General features: G+C 41.1%; 2 protein-coding genes across 12 annotated transcripts in view; one reads left to right on the plus strand and one right to left on the minus strand.

Moving 5' to 3' along the window:
* Nucleotides 1-16,582, minus strand: part of LOC124121278 (transcription intermediary factor 1-alpha-like) — a 106,469-nt gene that overhangs the window by 39,031 nt on the left and 50,856 nt on the right. The window lies entirely within an intron of this gene.
* On the plus strand, nt 843-14,774 carry LOC124123805 (transcription intermediary factor 1-alpha-like). 3 transcript variants are annotated; one of them, XM_048388764.1, is made up of 7 exons: nt 843-944; nt 6,616-7,673; nt 7,818-7,876; nt 8,158-8,262; nt 8,568-8,640; nt 10,117-10,185; nt 13,909-14,774. In XM_048388764.1, exons 2-7 carry the CDS (start codon nt 6,617-6,619, stop codon nt 14,565-14,567), a joined length of 2,022 nt encoding a protein of 673 aa, XP_048244721.1. In that variant the 5' UTR covers nt 843-944; nt 6,616; the 3' UTR covers nt 14,568-14,774. The 3 variants fall into 3 exon arrangements, with proteins under 3 accessions (XP_048244721.1, XP_048244723.1, XP_048244722.1); XM_048388766.1 differs by having other exon boundaries at nt 8,568-8,628; nt 10,114-10,185; XM_048388765.1 differs by lacking the exon at nt 843-944 and adding an exon at nt 983-1,319.

Below are 16,582 nucleotides of genomic sequence, written 5' to 3' on the forward strand. Positions count from 1 at the left end.
GAACTTGGAGGCAACTAACTAATGTAAGGCAGGATGTTTTGTTGTCAGGCGGGAGCGGATGTGAAACATTGGATTAGCTCATTTTAGCCAAATATTAATTTTGCTCCAATGAATATGCTAGCCGTGTATTATATTATTCATGGAGAAACTCACTGGCATGCGATTATTTCTTTAACTGACGGTGTAGCCGCAAATAGCTGCAATACTGCTGATACAGTTTTAAGCAATGGTTTTGGACCCGTGAAGATCCGGGTTAGAATAGGTCTTCAGCAACCAATGCTTGACGTAAAAGGCGACTATGCTTGTTGTAAGAGGCGACTAACGGGATCCGGTGGTCAAGCTCGCTGACTTGGTTGATGCATATCAGTATGTCCCAATTGCGTGGATCGATGTTCATGATGTCAATCACTGGATTGTCTGGTCCAGACTAGATTATTTACAGACGGCCGTCATATCGCTGAAATATTGCTGAGTGTGGCATTACACAACAAACAAACGATATGATTTAGAACGCGAAAGATGTCTGCCTATTCACAAATGACCTTGAAATTATTTTTTTAAAAAGATATAAGCGCAAGTAATAAATAAAATATTAAAATCGCTCCTGTGTGAGACCAATTTTATGAAAACCGTGAATAGGTCTGGTATCTGACGAACGAAAAAAATGGTATTACACAGGAGCTCGTCTAGTATTCTATATTTATTTCACAATTTCCAATCCTTAATTATTGGCGTGTAACGTGATAAAACATTTGTAAACTTTGTACATTTTCCCCACGTTAATACATGCACAGTAATCACAAGTAAAACAAATGGACACTGTCATTATTATTGTGAACGTAAATATTTCTATAAGTTCTAACACGCTTGTAATAAGTGAGTTTCCCTACGTCATCGCCCGGAAGTGACCTGCGTGTCAACAGTGAAGGAAGTCTACAGTCCAGGTGGGTGTGTTGTCTCTCGTCTCTCTCACTCTCTCTGTCCTTCTACATACAGAAAACTGTTTGATATTCAGGTCAAAACGTACATGTATATGTCTAAATAATACCAGGATGCTGAAGGTTGTACCTATACCTTTATTCTACAAGGTATAGACATGATATTAGTGTTAGCTGACTGCCACACATACCTAGTTTCGTTTTACAACGAGGTCGGGCTTCATTGAAACAAGTCATAAAACACCTTTACCGTCAGCAGTGTACAGTAAAATATCGTGTCGCCGTGTTTGATAGTGGTAGAAAACATGTAGTTGCTAACGCTACACCGATACTGGTTGTATTTAGACGACAAACACATACAGAAGGAACATTCTGTGTGAGGTAAGAGTAAGGTATTTTAAGTCACTTCGTTATTGTGTTTGTTTGTTGTAATGTGTGTTGTACGTGTGTTGTACGTGTGTTATACGTGTGCTGTGCCTGTGTTGCACGTGTGTTGTAGGTGTGCTGTAGCCGTGTTGTACCTGTGTTGTGGGTGTGTTGTACGTGTGTTGTACGTGTGTTGTACGTGTGTTGTTGGTGTGTTGTACGTTTGTTGTACCTGTGTTGTACCTGCGTTGTACCTGTGTTGTAGGTGTGCTGTACCTGTGTTGTAGGTGTGCTGTACCTGTGTTGTAGGTGTGGTTTACGTGTGTTGTAGGTGTGTTGTACCTGTGTTGTAGGTGTGCTGTAGCTGTGTTGTACCTGTGTTGTGGGTGTGTTGTACCTGTGTTGTACGTGTGTTGTACGTGTGTTGTACGTGTGTTGTACGTGTGTTGTTGGTGTGTTGTACGTTTGTTGTACCTGTGTTGTACCTGCGTTGTACCTGTGTTGTGGGTGTGCTGTACCTGTGTTGTACCTGTGTTGTAGGTGTGTTTTATTGTGTTGTAGGTGTGTTGTACCTGTGTTGTAGGTGTGCTGTACCTGTGTTGTACCTGTGTTGTGGGTGTGCTGTACCTGTGTTGTACCTGTGTTGTACGTTTGTTGTACGTGTGTTGTACGTGTGCTGTACCTGTGCTGTACCTGTGTTGTACGTGTGTTGTACGTTTTTTGTACGTGTGTTGTACCTGTGTTGTACCTGTGTTGTACCTGTGTTGTACCTGTATTGTACGTGTGCTGTACCTTTGTATATGTCTTTGTGTTTAGATTGGTTCACGTCATTTTAATCTAAGGCTTAACTGGTAAACTATCGCCAGTGACTGAAGGAATGATATAAATCCAGCCAGGGTCCATGCAGGAAGCAAAGGCACTGTAAGTCCCCATGGTCCCTGGTATGGTGTTCTCCCTTTAGTTACTGACGATCTCTAGCCCATTTTTATATTGTGTTGTTAATTCTTTCTGCTTTTATATGTTCCTCAACTAGTTTTAATACACTATGTGATATTCTAGTTATTGTACTGTCCTTTGCTGACGTTTTTTTTTATAAAGTATATATACTTATTTGTTAATAATGTATTAATTCTCGTCACGATATGGCTGAAATATTGCCGAGGTGACGTTAAATATTAACTCACTCACTTAGATTGGTTCACAGATTACCGTAGTTACCTGAAATGATTCAAACCACAAAGCCTAGAAACAACAGGTTGTTGGTGCACATTGTGTTCTTTGTTCTATACGACTGGTGCTGTAAACATGTAAGCAAACAAAGTCACACCAACCTACCCTCATGTCCCCCAATGATACAGTCGCGAATCATTGTCACTCTTTTCCTGACTAACGGATAAGGAGAAAGATTAGCTGAAAGAGTACGGTAGATAGCGTCGTTGACAAAACTGTCGTAAATCCTGGTAGAGGGGTTGCGATAAGTCAGGTCGGTGTACCTCAGAAATAGTTCGTTACTGAGTACTACATGCACTTTACTCTGAGTCGTATTCCGTGGCATACATGTGCGGTCTATTTAGCAGATCAGTTTATACACTGGCGAATCTAGAGAGGGTGCAGGGGGTGCAAACCCCACCCAATTCCACTCGACTCGCCACTCATTTTCAATCAACCCAACCCACACTATACCATCCCACACCATCCCACACAATTTCATTCCACCCCACCCGACCCCACCCCACCAACTACATGTGTAATAAGGGCATCTGTGTACAATTACTGTCGAAGGGTGTGTAGTATTTCATCAAATAAAGGAAGTAGAAACACACATATTAGAGAAATTATTATTATATTAACTTGGATGCAACAAAATAATGTAAGGCGGGATGTTTCGTCGCCAGGCGGGAGCGGATGAAAATGTATCACTTCATTTTATATGGTCTAAAGCAGCGAATATGGTGTCGTGTAAAACATCGGACAAGCTCATTTTAGCCAAATGCTTCAAATTGGTTTGTGAGAATTTTGCTTCAACAGCCATGTTTAATATTTTTCATGGAGAAACTCACTGGCCTGTGATTATTTCTATAACTGACGGTGTAGCTGCGAATAGCTGCAATCCTGCTAATGCGGCTTTAAGCAATAGTTTTGGACCCATGAAGATCCGGGGTTGAATAGGTATTCAGCAACCCATGCTTGCGGTAAGAGGCGACTAACAAGATCGGGTGGTCAGGATCGCTGACTTGGTTGATGCATGTCACCATATCCCTATTGCGTGTATCGATCTCATGATGTCAATTGCCGAATTGCCTGGTCCAGACTCGATTATTTACAGAACGCCGTCATATAGCTGGCATATTGCTGGGTGCGGCGTTAAACATCAAACAAACAATATGATTTGGAACGCGAAGATGTATGCCTATTCACAAACGTCCGTGATTTTTTTTGTAAAAAGAAAAGATATAAGCGGCAAGTAATAAATAAAATACTAAACTCGCTCCCGGGTCGGACCAATTTTAAGAAACTCTCTCTCTCTCTCTCTCTCTCTCTCTCTCTCTCTCTCTCTCTCTCTTGACCTGTACCTTTATTCTACAAGTTATTTATATGATATTAGTGACACACATTGCTATTTTCGTTTTACAACGAGGTCGGGCTTCATTCATACAAGCCATGAAACCCCTTTACTGTCAGTAGTGTATAGAAAACGTTCGGTCGTGTCGCCGTGTGTAACAGAGGTAGAGTACGTGCAGACATGTACTTGCTCATACCACACCAACAAGTTTGTTTGATTGTTTTTGTGTTTTTCTGCTTGGTGTTTAACGCCGCACTCAGCAGTATTCCAGCTATATGACGGTGGTCTGTAAATATTCGAGTCTTGGGTCTTTTTGTCACTTTGTTATTGGGTTTCTTTGTTGGTTTGTTGTTTAACGCCGCATTCAGCAATATTCCAGTGTTATGACTTGGTCTGTAAATAATCAAGTCTGGACCAGACAATCCAGTGATTGACACCCTATGCATCGATCCACGCAATTGGGATACGATGACATGCATTAACCAACGACGTGTGTGTGTGTGTGTGTGTGTGTGTGTGTGTGTGTGTGTGTGTGTGTGTGTGTGTGTGTGCTGAAAGTACAGTTATAGTGAACTGGTAGGGGTTACTGCCTGTGTGCAATTTGGCTTGTGTGTTGCAAAGATTGTCGTTGTATATCTTGTAGTACATAAAGTAAGTCGAATTATTTTGTTGATATTAGAGGTGAGCCGAGGTTAAACGTCGCGTTCAAGATGACTGCACTTATATAACGACTTGTGTGTGGAGGGTGGGGGGTGGGGGAGGGAGTGGGTTGTGGAGGGGTGCTTGTTCTGATCCGAACAAATGCGGATTTAATAGTCCTAGCCAACTTAGAGACCATGCCGCAGTTTAATGTGAATACCCCACATGGAGTATACTGACTCTGAGCCGACTAATTGATTTGGTCCCTTAATGCCGAGCGCCAGGCAGGGTAATAACAAGTACCATCTCTTAACGTATGGCAAGACCGGGAATAGAACCCTACCTTCCGCCCCCGGGGCGGGGCGGTCCTAATATTAGGTTCTACATTTTGGAATATAGTGTACAAAATCCTGCGATGACGATAATATAATATGACTTTATTATTGTGATCACAAATGCATGCTTAAAGGATTAGCGCTGCTTAATCAGGAGTACATGTTTCTGGGATGTGTGCGTTGGGTTCCTTAAGGTGAATGGGTGAATAGGTGCTCATTGAGCAGTAGATCAAGAATATGTAAAATATGCCGCGTAATATACTACAATGTTTGATGTATTTGGATTTCGGTGTTTGATTTTGTGGATATTTGTAGTGTAATTTAAATGTAGTTGTTAAATCGCCGAGCAACCATTTCACAACACCTGGATTATTGGTTGTACGTTGTATCTGAATGTACATGTATGGGAAATGTTTCTGGACACCATGTAGGCTTGTGTGCAGGAATGGATTCCTTAAGGTGAAAAAGTGCTTATTAAGCAGTAGATCAAGAATATGTAAAATATGCTGCATAAAATAGTGCGATGTTTCATGTATTTGGATTTTGGTTGTTTTATTTTGTGGATATTTGTATTTAATGTACGTGTTAAATCGTCGAGTATGTAGTCAGGGGTAACCATTTAGTATACAAAATTGTTCCATGGACACATGATCATTATGTGGGTTTAATGCTACACTCGACACAGATCAAATGGGTTGTGTTCTACATTAAAACATTTGTCCTATGTGTCGTTGTCATCAATATTGTGTAGATGAGTGGACTTCACACAGTGTATCCATGTTGGAAATCGAACCCGGGTCATGAACCCAACGTCATAAGCGAACGCTTAAACCACAAGACCACCTCACCATCCCAGTGTAGATAAGACGTCAAAAAGAGATTATTTTTATTGACCCCCCACTAGTATGTAAACCTTATTTTCTAATCACTGTTAAGGAGAACCTTTCTAAACTCAAATTTGAAACATGTTCGCACTGTTTACCCAAGCATTATAACTAAAGTATTTATCAATCAAGTTCATATTTGTTTTATATTTGTAAGCTAATAAAAAATACAATCTTAAAATCCCTTCCTGTTTGTTTTGAAAAACGATATGTATTTTAACTGGCCTTAATTATTTGTAAGTGAGTGAGTTTGGTTTAACGCCGCTTTTAACAGTATTCAAGTTATATCGCGGCATGCCTGCTTAATGTGGGAGAAAAACCCGAAGTGATGGAGGTCTTAGACGTTTACCTCTACGGTGAAACCAACGAGCACGGGTATGGTGCTGACAAACCTTGAAACATAATCCGCACGAACAGGGATTCGAACCCACAATCATAGGTTTCTGGCATGCCGAAAGGACGCAACTTTCCACAACGAATCGCGGCCACCCGTGCCCCTAATTATGTGTGACATAGGATTAATATGATTTGGGTTGATTGTGATAGGAGAAATTTAAAAAGTACATGTTTTCAGGCAACAGTTTGTGTTTTCATCAATAATAAAGGTGTCTATATAGTATTGAGAAACGATCCTACTAGAGTGAGGATGAATAAGCTCAACGGAACCAACATGCTTGCCTTCCAGATCAACGTGGCCACATAATTTAAATATTGTTCCTTGTATGGCACAGATGGTCTCAGAAAAAAACATGTTTTTAGCCAATTCGATAAAAATACTACATATTCAGAGACACTCAATTGGATGCTTAACTAAACAAACGTCGCATGGTTATGCATCTTACACACATACAATTGACATGTGTATGTCAGTATTGTTTTGTGTCTTTCAGAATGGACACCTACCCGAAGTGTTCCGTCTGTCATCAGGAGTTTACACTGAAAGGTCCAGTCCCCTACTTACTGCCCTGTCTACACGCTGTGTGTGAGAAGTGTGTGAAATCTGCGGCTGCTGGTGTGATATCATGTTCTACATGTCAGAGGGAGGTCAACCTCACAGAAACAATTATCCAGAAGGATGCAGTCAGACAGAAGGAAATATTCTACCTGACCATCAAACATCGCCCCACAGAGCTCCTCTGTACACATGAAGATGACGGGAACCAGGCTGTGTGTTGGTGTCAGGAGTGTGAAGAGCTCCTCTGTGAATACTGCCAGAATATGCACAGCAGCGTCAAACTTTCCAGAAATCATGCTGTGCACAACTTTGGGGATATAACCCCCAAAAACCTTGAAAATGAAACCAATTGCAATATTCACGAACGGTATCCACTTGATTTGTTTGACAAAAGCTGCTACATGTGTATCTGTTGCCAATGCAGGAGAGAAGAGCACGCGGATCACGAGGTTGTTTACCTGGATGAAGCTGCTGAAGGAGTTACACAGCGGATTGAACAACACAGGAAAGATCTGTCGGCGTTACTGTCTCGTCAGCAAACACACCTTCAGAGTATCAGACAAGAAACACAGTTGACCAACAGGACACAGGACACATTGAGGAAGACAATAGAACATACTTTCCGGTCTTTAAGATCACACCTTGACCAGAGGGAGAAGGAACTCCTGATGTATCTTGAAAGTCAAACGAGGGAAACCAAGGCAACTCTTCATGCTCTTGAAACCTCATGCGAAGAGCATCATGCAAGATGCACCAACATTTCAGGTTACATCCGGAAATGTCTTCTCTATGCTTCAACATCAGTCCTCCTGCAGCTGGAGACCACTGTTGAGGGGATGACTCGGACCTGTCTAGAAACTGCTTCACCTGGAACACATGATGTACCTGAAGCTGTCTTCAATACCAATGGCTTGTCCAAACTGAAATCAGATCTGTCTGGATTTGGTAACATCACTACCTTGAAAGAAGATTCAGAAGGGGGAACACCTGAGGGTATGCATATTAAAACAGTTATTGTGCTTTATTGATGATATGTGCCAAAATTCTGCTGAACTTAATTCATGTGTTTCGTGGTGTTATTTTAATTAAAGCATTGTTCTGTCACTCGGCATTCACAATTTGCTTCTACAATTACAGACAAGCAAACACAAACTGATGATGACTATTTGGCGGACCTGGAACAGAAACACGAAATGGTATGTCTAATTATAAAGGGATACACGTAGGCCCTCAGTCATTCATCCCATCAATTGTTATATATTTCATTCATCTTGTCTAAATATCTAAGAAGTCAATATCAGAACAACTGAACTGATCAAAGTAGTACCACAAGGACTGTGCAGGTCCAGTCAACTGATGTATCTTGGTCACACAATAATGATATGATTGAAAGAATATATTGATACTGTTTGATTAATAAGAGTTCATGTACAGCCTCTAACTCAGAACCAAAGGTAAAATATATTTTACCTTTCAGGAGCTTGCAAAGCTGGAGTCAAATATTGCTTCACACAATGAAAGAACTGAACAACTTCAGCAGCTAACAGACAAGCTGAATGCCGAAGCAAACAACATGAAATTGGTTTGTATATCATTTTGTCACACTCATTAAGGAGGGAATGGTGAGATTATATAGTTGTTGATACTTCAGAATTGTCAGATAGAGAAGGGATTGGTTAAAATACCACTTACATGTGCAACCCGTAGAGACATCTAAAACCTATTACCCTATTGCTTGACTTGTCCAGACTTGATATTGTTGAAGTTCCTGTCACAAGTTGGAGTTTACAACGTCAACACAACTATTTGCATGTATCCTTACTATGAATAATAAAATCGTATTTGGTTTATATTTATTTTATGAGCTTTTCTATTTACTGATTGTAGATGCTGGCTGAGAAACATCAAACCTGCCAGGTCGCCTTAGAAACCATTAATCGTCTACAAACATTCTTGATAGGTTTGTACACTGTCTGTATTCAGTTCCTGGTACTGGTCCTGTTTTCACTTCCTGACTGTGGTGTGTTCCTGGTACTGGTCCTGTTTTCACTTCCTGTCTGTGGTCTGTTCCTGGTACTGGTCCTGTTTTCCCTTCCTGTCTGTGGTCTGTTCCTGGTACTGGTCCTGTTTTCCCTTCCTGTCTGTGGTGTGTTCCTTGTTCTGGTCCTGTTTTCACTTCCTGTCTGTTGTCTGTTCCTGGTACTGGTCCCGTTTTCATTTCCTGTCTGTGGTGTGTTCCTGGTACTGGTCCTGTTTTCACTTCCTGTCTCTGGTGTGTTCCTGGTACTGGTCCTGTTTTCAATTCCTGTCTGTGGTCTGTTCCAGATAATGGTCCTGTTTTCACTTCCTGTCTGTGTTGTGTTTCTGATACTGGTCCTGTTTTCACTTCCTGTCTGTGGTCTGTTCCTGATACGCGTCCTGTTCTCACTTCCTGTCTGTGGTGTGTTCCTGATACTGGTCCCGTTTTCACTTCCTGTCTGTGGTCTGTTCCTGGTACTGGTCCTGTTTTCACTTCCTGTCTGTGATCCGTTCCTTGTATTGGTCTTGTTTTCACTTCCTGTCTGTGATCCGTTCCTTGTACTGGTCCTGTTTTCATTTCCTGTCTGTGATCCGTTCCTGTTACTGGTCCTGTTTTCTGTTCCTGTGTGTGGTCTGTTCCTGGTACTGGTCCTGTTTTCTCTTCCTGTGTGTGGTCTGTTCCTGGTAATGGTCTTACTTCCTATAGGACGTACATTTAAGACAATGGCCTAAATATACCAGTTATATTTTACGCTCCAAATAAAAAGACCCAGTAGTATGTGACCAATCTTCCCGAGGCAAGAGCGTTAACTAAATATAAAAAGTCCAGTTTCCATCCTTGCCGAACTAGGCTGGAATTTCTGGGCTCAATCGTAGTGCCACCAGCGGCTATTACGGGTAATATCCCCTTTGTGTCCCTGGCCTCCTATTGACCAATCGGATTTAAACTCTCGTATCGCTACATTTCCTTTCAACAATATGGCGGCGCAAGGTCAAGACGATTTGATCGATATCCAAGATCTTTCTTGAAATAAAAACGGTCTTACTTTGCGAAGTGCTTCAAATCACGTGATCATGAGCACCTGGGTTAAAAACATGATACGATTGCGAATATTTCTTTTGACGGCATGTTGACAGTACACATGCTTTGTTTATGAACCGGATGTTGATGTTGTTACGCGATTTTGATTGGACTATGCATAGACATAGTTAGTCAAGCCATTACATAACTCCATAATTCCAACCTAGTTCGGTTCGATCGAAACTAGACTTATATAGTCCGATAACTCCCTTGCCTCAGGAGGATGTATGTGACCCAGTATGACACGGTATGTGACCCAGTATGCGACCCGGTATGTGACCCAAGTACTCCTGAGTCTACACACAAGGACAACTCTGTACTGTTATTTTCTTGCAGGTTTCCCAGCTGAAGGCTGTGTTCATCTGCTGAAGACAGGTGTAGTAGACAGACGCATGGTCCTGAATTGTGAGTACCTAAACTGAAGATCAAAAGAAAGTTCACATAAGAAAATGTTGATTCACCCAAAAAAATGATTGCAGTCAAATGTTTGTAACATGATGTAAACAACTGCCCCAAACGCAGCACACTCGCTTCCAAAGAACCAAGACCATATAGCCATCGATGCACGTGCTGCGACCAAAAAAAACGTAAACATGCTTTTGGGTGCAGTATGGTACCTGTATAAAAGTCGACCGAAAGTGTCCGACACAATCACATGAACCAAAAACACACCGAATTGTATTGTATTGTACCCAGGTCGGGAATCGAACCTGAGTCTTCGGCGTGACGAGCGAACCCTTTAACCACTAGGCTACCCGACTGCCCCGTGCCCGTACTGCTTTAACCCTCACGTTCTCCCATCGAGCACTTGTGGGATCATCTGGGTAGAGAGCTGAGGAGACGACCCAACCAAACAACTTACAGAACCTGGAACACCTTCCAGCAATCGTCATCTGACGTTTGACCCCATCAATGAGACATTGAGGCGTCCATCCTCGCCAGGGGAGGTCATACGCGGTATTGATGACGTCGCCCCAATGCCACCTTAGTGTCCGCTGATGTTTCCATCCACTTATTGGCCACAGCCCATGTCACGAACATCTTGGGTCTTTGCTTTCATTTTACATTTTATTAAATTCAATGTCAACTTTCTGTTGATCTTTATGATCAGTTTACATCATCCCTTAAGTGGATATATACCCACACATTCAGTCTACTGAATCACTGCATAGTTACAAGTTATCAAGGATTTATCGTAGTAGACATCATTGAGGAACTGGCGTTGGTGTCATCATCACAAACACCTTTGACACACATTTAGAAATATATCTTCCCTTAAGGAAAATGTGAAACAGGCACCTTATAAGTAGGGGCAAGTGAAACATGTATAATATAAGTCCATATCTATTTTCGTTTTAACTTGGGTAGACAAATCTCACACCCAAATATTTCAAAAGTTCCTCAGTTAAGACCTTGCTTAAAATCGTTCAATGGACTCTGCTTTTATGATTATGGAAAGGGTTTGTCGCTTTTATTTACATTCTTTCATTGATTTCTTACTGCAAATCCTCGCTCGCGACCGCTTAATATTATACCACTGAAAACAAACAGGGCCTGGAAATCATTCACACCAGCCAGTATTAGTCTTTTAAATGATTATATGTTGAATACTTTTGAACAGTTCGCTGGACACAAATCTTTTCCTGTTATTTTCCCTTTTATTAAAGTTTACTATTGCTGTGATATAAATACATATATTTTAAAATACCAATCCTTGTCGTCACATAGGAAGCGTTTAATTTTCCCCGTTTTCCCCCGTGGTTAAATTAGTAAGTGTCTTATTTTCTTATGTACATACGAGTATTGAAATTTCGTATATTTTCTTCTTTTTTTCATATTTAGTACTAATCAACTGTGCAAAACATCCCTTGGGATAATGAAGTCTTATCTTATCTTGTCTTATAATATTCTGGAAAACTTAAGTTGTTTCTGATATGTTGACAAGTAATACAAGCAGAGTTAGACATTGTGTCGTCATATGAGGGTTCGAATACAAAATAAGGATTAATGTTTTCAGAAGTGGTAAAGCTGGTATGAGAAAGATATGTATTTAAAAAAAATCTGTTAATCATATATTTTCATAGAAGACCCTGGGGTCTCACCAGCAAATACAATCCTTGCTCCATGCAGTTTTTACTGAAAATTGACGATAGGATGATGTATTATCCCTCGCCACGAGGTGGGGTGAGGGATATTGGAACGGAGCCCGTCCGTCCGACCGTCCGTCCGTCCGCTTCACAAAGCGGACACAGTTTCTGAAAAACCATTTAAGACAGAGAAATCAAATTTATACACTGATTTTACTGGTCATGACCTCAGATGGGTTTACAAATTGGTGCAGTAAAGTTATGTCTCCTCGTTAATACTTCTAGAGAGTCATGGCCCAAGCTCCGTGTTTTTTTTCAAATAAGTGCACACTTAGTGCAATGGGGAAAAGTTTTCACAGAAACTTCTGAAGTCACTCGAATGAAAGATTGCAGCCTTATCTAAAGGATACTTGTCAAGACTGAGTTCGAAAATTGGTCCGATAAATTATCTGTTTACAGACTTCTGGCCCTTGATCCAGGTTATTTTACTTGGTGCACAGTGTGTGTGCTATGGAGACATGTTTTCTCAGAAAATCCTGGAGTTAGCTTATTTGTTGCTTAACGTTGCACTCAACAATATTCCAGCTATTTGACGGCGGTCTCTAAGAGAATCGAGTCTGGATCAGACAATCCACTGATTGACATCATGAGCATCGATCCACACAATTGAGATACGATGACATGCATCAACCAAGTCAGGGAGCCTGAACCCCAGATCCTGTCGGTCGGGTCCAAAGATATACTTATAAAGACCGAGTTATTTTTCTAGAGATGTGGCCTTTTGTGTGTATTAATTTCACATGAAATTAATTTTTCTGAGGACATAAAGCGGCGTCAGTGACGCTTATTGCCAAAAAGTCAGGCCGTTGAAGTTGATTTTGACCGCCTGGGCCAAGTCGGATCGAACACTTCTAACATAGATTTTCTTAAGCAATTACAGTAAATATGCTTCACTTTGATCCCCTTGTTTTCTTGAAATACGATGTACCGTGACATTATAAAGTGGTGTATAGGTAGATAGAACACTAATCTATAGATGTAAACACATTTGAAAATACATCTGTGTGTTTAAAGTGGATTTTGACCGCCGGGGCCAAGTCGGACCCAACACAAGGCAAACACTTCTGTTAGAGAGAATGTAAAGGAAAAGGGCTTCACTTTGAGCACCGTGTTTTCTACCGCAATATGAGACACTAAAGAGTTATATAGGTTTATATAATACTAGTCTATAGATGTAAAATATGTGTTGTAATTTTAGAAGCACTTTGACAGTTATTAACAGGTGTCATGTCAGTCCTATGACATTCGCGAATATCCACTTGAAGCAGACATCCTGTGTTGGTTTAATATGAATTAGTAAAGGTTAATGAGGGATGCCAAACACGTTAATTAATAACAGAAGAGTAGTCAAAACACCGTCAATTCCTGCCCAGGACATTACACCCCTACATGCTAAGGTCGGTGAGAAACCTTCTCATCAAAGAAAAGACACAGTCAAGACACTGACTTTTCGGTATGGACTCTCGGTATGTAGCTATAATTAACAGTTTACTACATTGCTGAAGATGCATTTTGATTCAAACTCAATTAAATGAGCAAAACTATACGTGTCTGGACAATTGAGATCTGCCTAGATATGCACGTTTCGTTTTATTATTCTGCAATCCATTTTTAGTATTACCCGCTGGCCCGGCCCGACCCCACTTTTAGGCAATCCCTAATCACTGGATTGTCTGGTCCTGACTCAACTTCTTTTAACAGACCACCGTCATGTATCTGGAATATTGCAGAGTGTGGCGTTAAACAACAAACAAACATATACTTTACCCGCTAAGGACTAAACACAAATCATAGATCCAAATATAACACACATAAGGTTTTATTTTCTTACATTGCAATGTGATTATATACGCTATTTATATATCAGGACAGCGTACTTAGCTGTCAATTACAAGCATGCAAATATCATTATATCTCGCGAAACTGTCACTATATTTGTCTCATTTTTTATTTGCATGTAAACTACATTCATATTTTGTAGGTTTACACCTAAAGTATGACAAAGACAGTGTCAATCTAGACAAAGTCCACATCAACACAGAAGGAGACCTGGTCAACAGGAAGTCGGACACCAGACCTGCAGGGGAGGGGATGCTGAAGTACTACTGGGGCACATGTAGCACTGGCCCCCTCCACCGGGCTGGCAGTCCCCAGTACTGGGAGATGGAATCAAGGATCAGCCTAGATAAAACACTCACAAGGAACGAGCACATCCTGAAGGTTGGTGTGTGCAGGGAGGAGCAGATGGACTGGTATTGGAGAGGTGGACGTTCCAGCTCCTACAGCATGGCCGTCGCCCACTGTACTACACACGGTGGGATATGCAGGAGGACATGGACGGAGGGGGAGTATGTGCGGTGTCTGCCTGACACTCTCCCCAACACAGCAGGGGCATCACACACACTACATTACGGTGTTGTCTATGATGACGCCAGGAAGAAGATTGTCTTCATTGATGTGAAGGAGAATAAAGTGATATCGACGTTAAACAATGTAGACTCCAGTCAGCCACTGTGGCCGATGTTCGGGGTGTATAGCCAACGTCTCCTCACTGTCAGCATGACACTTGTAGTGGGCAGCGACATCAACATGACAAAGGAGAAGAAAGCCATGATTGTCAAGGCACTGTCGTGGTGGTGACAATGATTGTCGAGGCACTGTCGTGATGATGGCAATGATTTTCAAGGCACTGTCGTGATGGTGACAATGATTGTCAAGGCACTGTCGTCATGGTGGCAATGATTGTCAAGGCACTGTCATGATGGTGACAATGATTGTCAAGGCACTGTCGTCATGGTGGCAATGATTGTCAAGGCACTGTCTTGATGATGGTGATTATGAACACAATGTGAATGTCAAATCGGTTTTGTTTTTAATGATAGTTATGAAACTGAAAAAAATAAACTCAGTAAATATAATGACTTGAAATGATATATGATACAAGTGATTATTTAGAGAAGTTCTGAAAATAGGGGTCGGTGGGGTAGCCTAGTGGTTAAAGCGTTCGCTCGTGACGTCGAAGACCCGGGTTCGATTCCCCACATGGGTACAACGTGTGAAGCCCATTTCTGGTGTCCCCCCTCCGTGATATTGCTGGAATACTGCGGCGTAAAACCATACTCACTCACACACTGAGAAAAGTGCCACAATCAACAGTGCCACACTCTGTGTATTTAGAGCCTTTGGCGTTGATAATTTTGGACTACGGGTAATTAAGTGAGGTTTTTGTTCGATATGAATATGTTGTATTCAATGAGTACATTTAGGAAAATCATCAAATTTTACAGACGCTTCCAGAATTTTTTTAGGGCATTTCGCAACAACAGTGAGAGAGAGACTTTGTTTCCTTGCATTCGCCTCCAGGGAGAAAATTCCTGAACATAGTTGAAGCATGCTTCATTGTTTACTGATGCGTCTGCGTGTGTAGTTTTACGCGTCTTGAAACATCATTTCTGCAAAATCACGCCTTGGGACAGCAGAAATTTACTTCAAATATTTTACCCATGTGTGTGTGGAATCGAACCAGGGTCAGTGTTCTAACGAGTGAATGCTCTTACCACTGGCCCACCCCGCCGCCCCTGGTTATTGTGGAAATAATGGTTAACTTTCTCGTAATGTTCTACACTTGTTTCTTATAAGACTTATGAATGCACATCGATTATATAACATGTATGCACCTATGTCTGACCCGTCAAGAGACGGGGTAGATAAGGTCTTCAGCAACCGATGCCTGCCGTAAAAGGCGACTATGCTGTCGTGAGATGCGACTAACGGGATCGGGTGGTCAGGTTGGCTGACTAGATTGATACATGTCATCGTATCCCAATTACGTGGATCAATGCTCATGATGTCAATCACTGGATTGTCTGGTCCAGACTCGATTATTTGCAAACCGCCGTCATATAGCTGGAATATTGCTCATTGTGACGTTAACAACAAACATCACATATATCTCTACGATAATCTATGATTTATTTTCTTAATGTTGAAATCATGTCTCCATGGCAACAGACTTGAAATGGAATTGAAGCTTGGAATAACCCAATAGTTGTTTTATGCTGTTGTAAACTGACGGAAGGCATGGATCGTGTTCCATGCCAAGGTTATAAACCTTTCAGTATTTCTCATAGAAAATTAAGATAAATTAGTTTATGCCTTTATTTTTTAGAACTGGGCTTAGATTTAAATGTGAGTCATGTCTGTAGCTATCTATATTTATGTATAACTGCTTTATTAGGATTTGTACATACATATCAAACTCCTTCGTCATTTGCGTCTATATATGAACCTAGTGAGTGAGTTTAAATTTAACGCCGCATCAGCATCATGGGCATCATGGGGACTTACAGTACCTCGGCATCCTGCATGATGCCCCGCAGGATTTACGTCATCACTTTGGCTGATAGTGGTTGCGCACAATACTAGTCAATATTAAAAAATACTCATCAATGAGTTGGCTTAAAAACACTGGTTGATGATAGTTACATCGATTATGAAAGGATTACGTGTCTCACAGGAAGACAATAACTTTTCGCCACTTCAACCCTCTGGACAGAGCCTTTAATAATGTCAGTTGATAATAGCATCACAAAAACAAACATTTAATTATTCACATAAATATTTAAAATGTATTATGCAGACCAATTAAGTAATTT

The sequence above is a fragment of the Haliotis rufescens genome, unplaced genomic scaffold, assembly GCF_023055435.1.
Source record: "Haliotis rufescens isolate VD_foot unplaced genomic scaffold, xgHalRufe1.0.p SCAF_79, whole genome shotgun sequence".
Classification (NCBI taxonomy): Eukaryota; Metazoa; Mollusca; class Gastropoda; order Lepetellida; family Haliotidae; genus Haliotis; species Haliotis rufescens.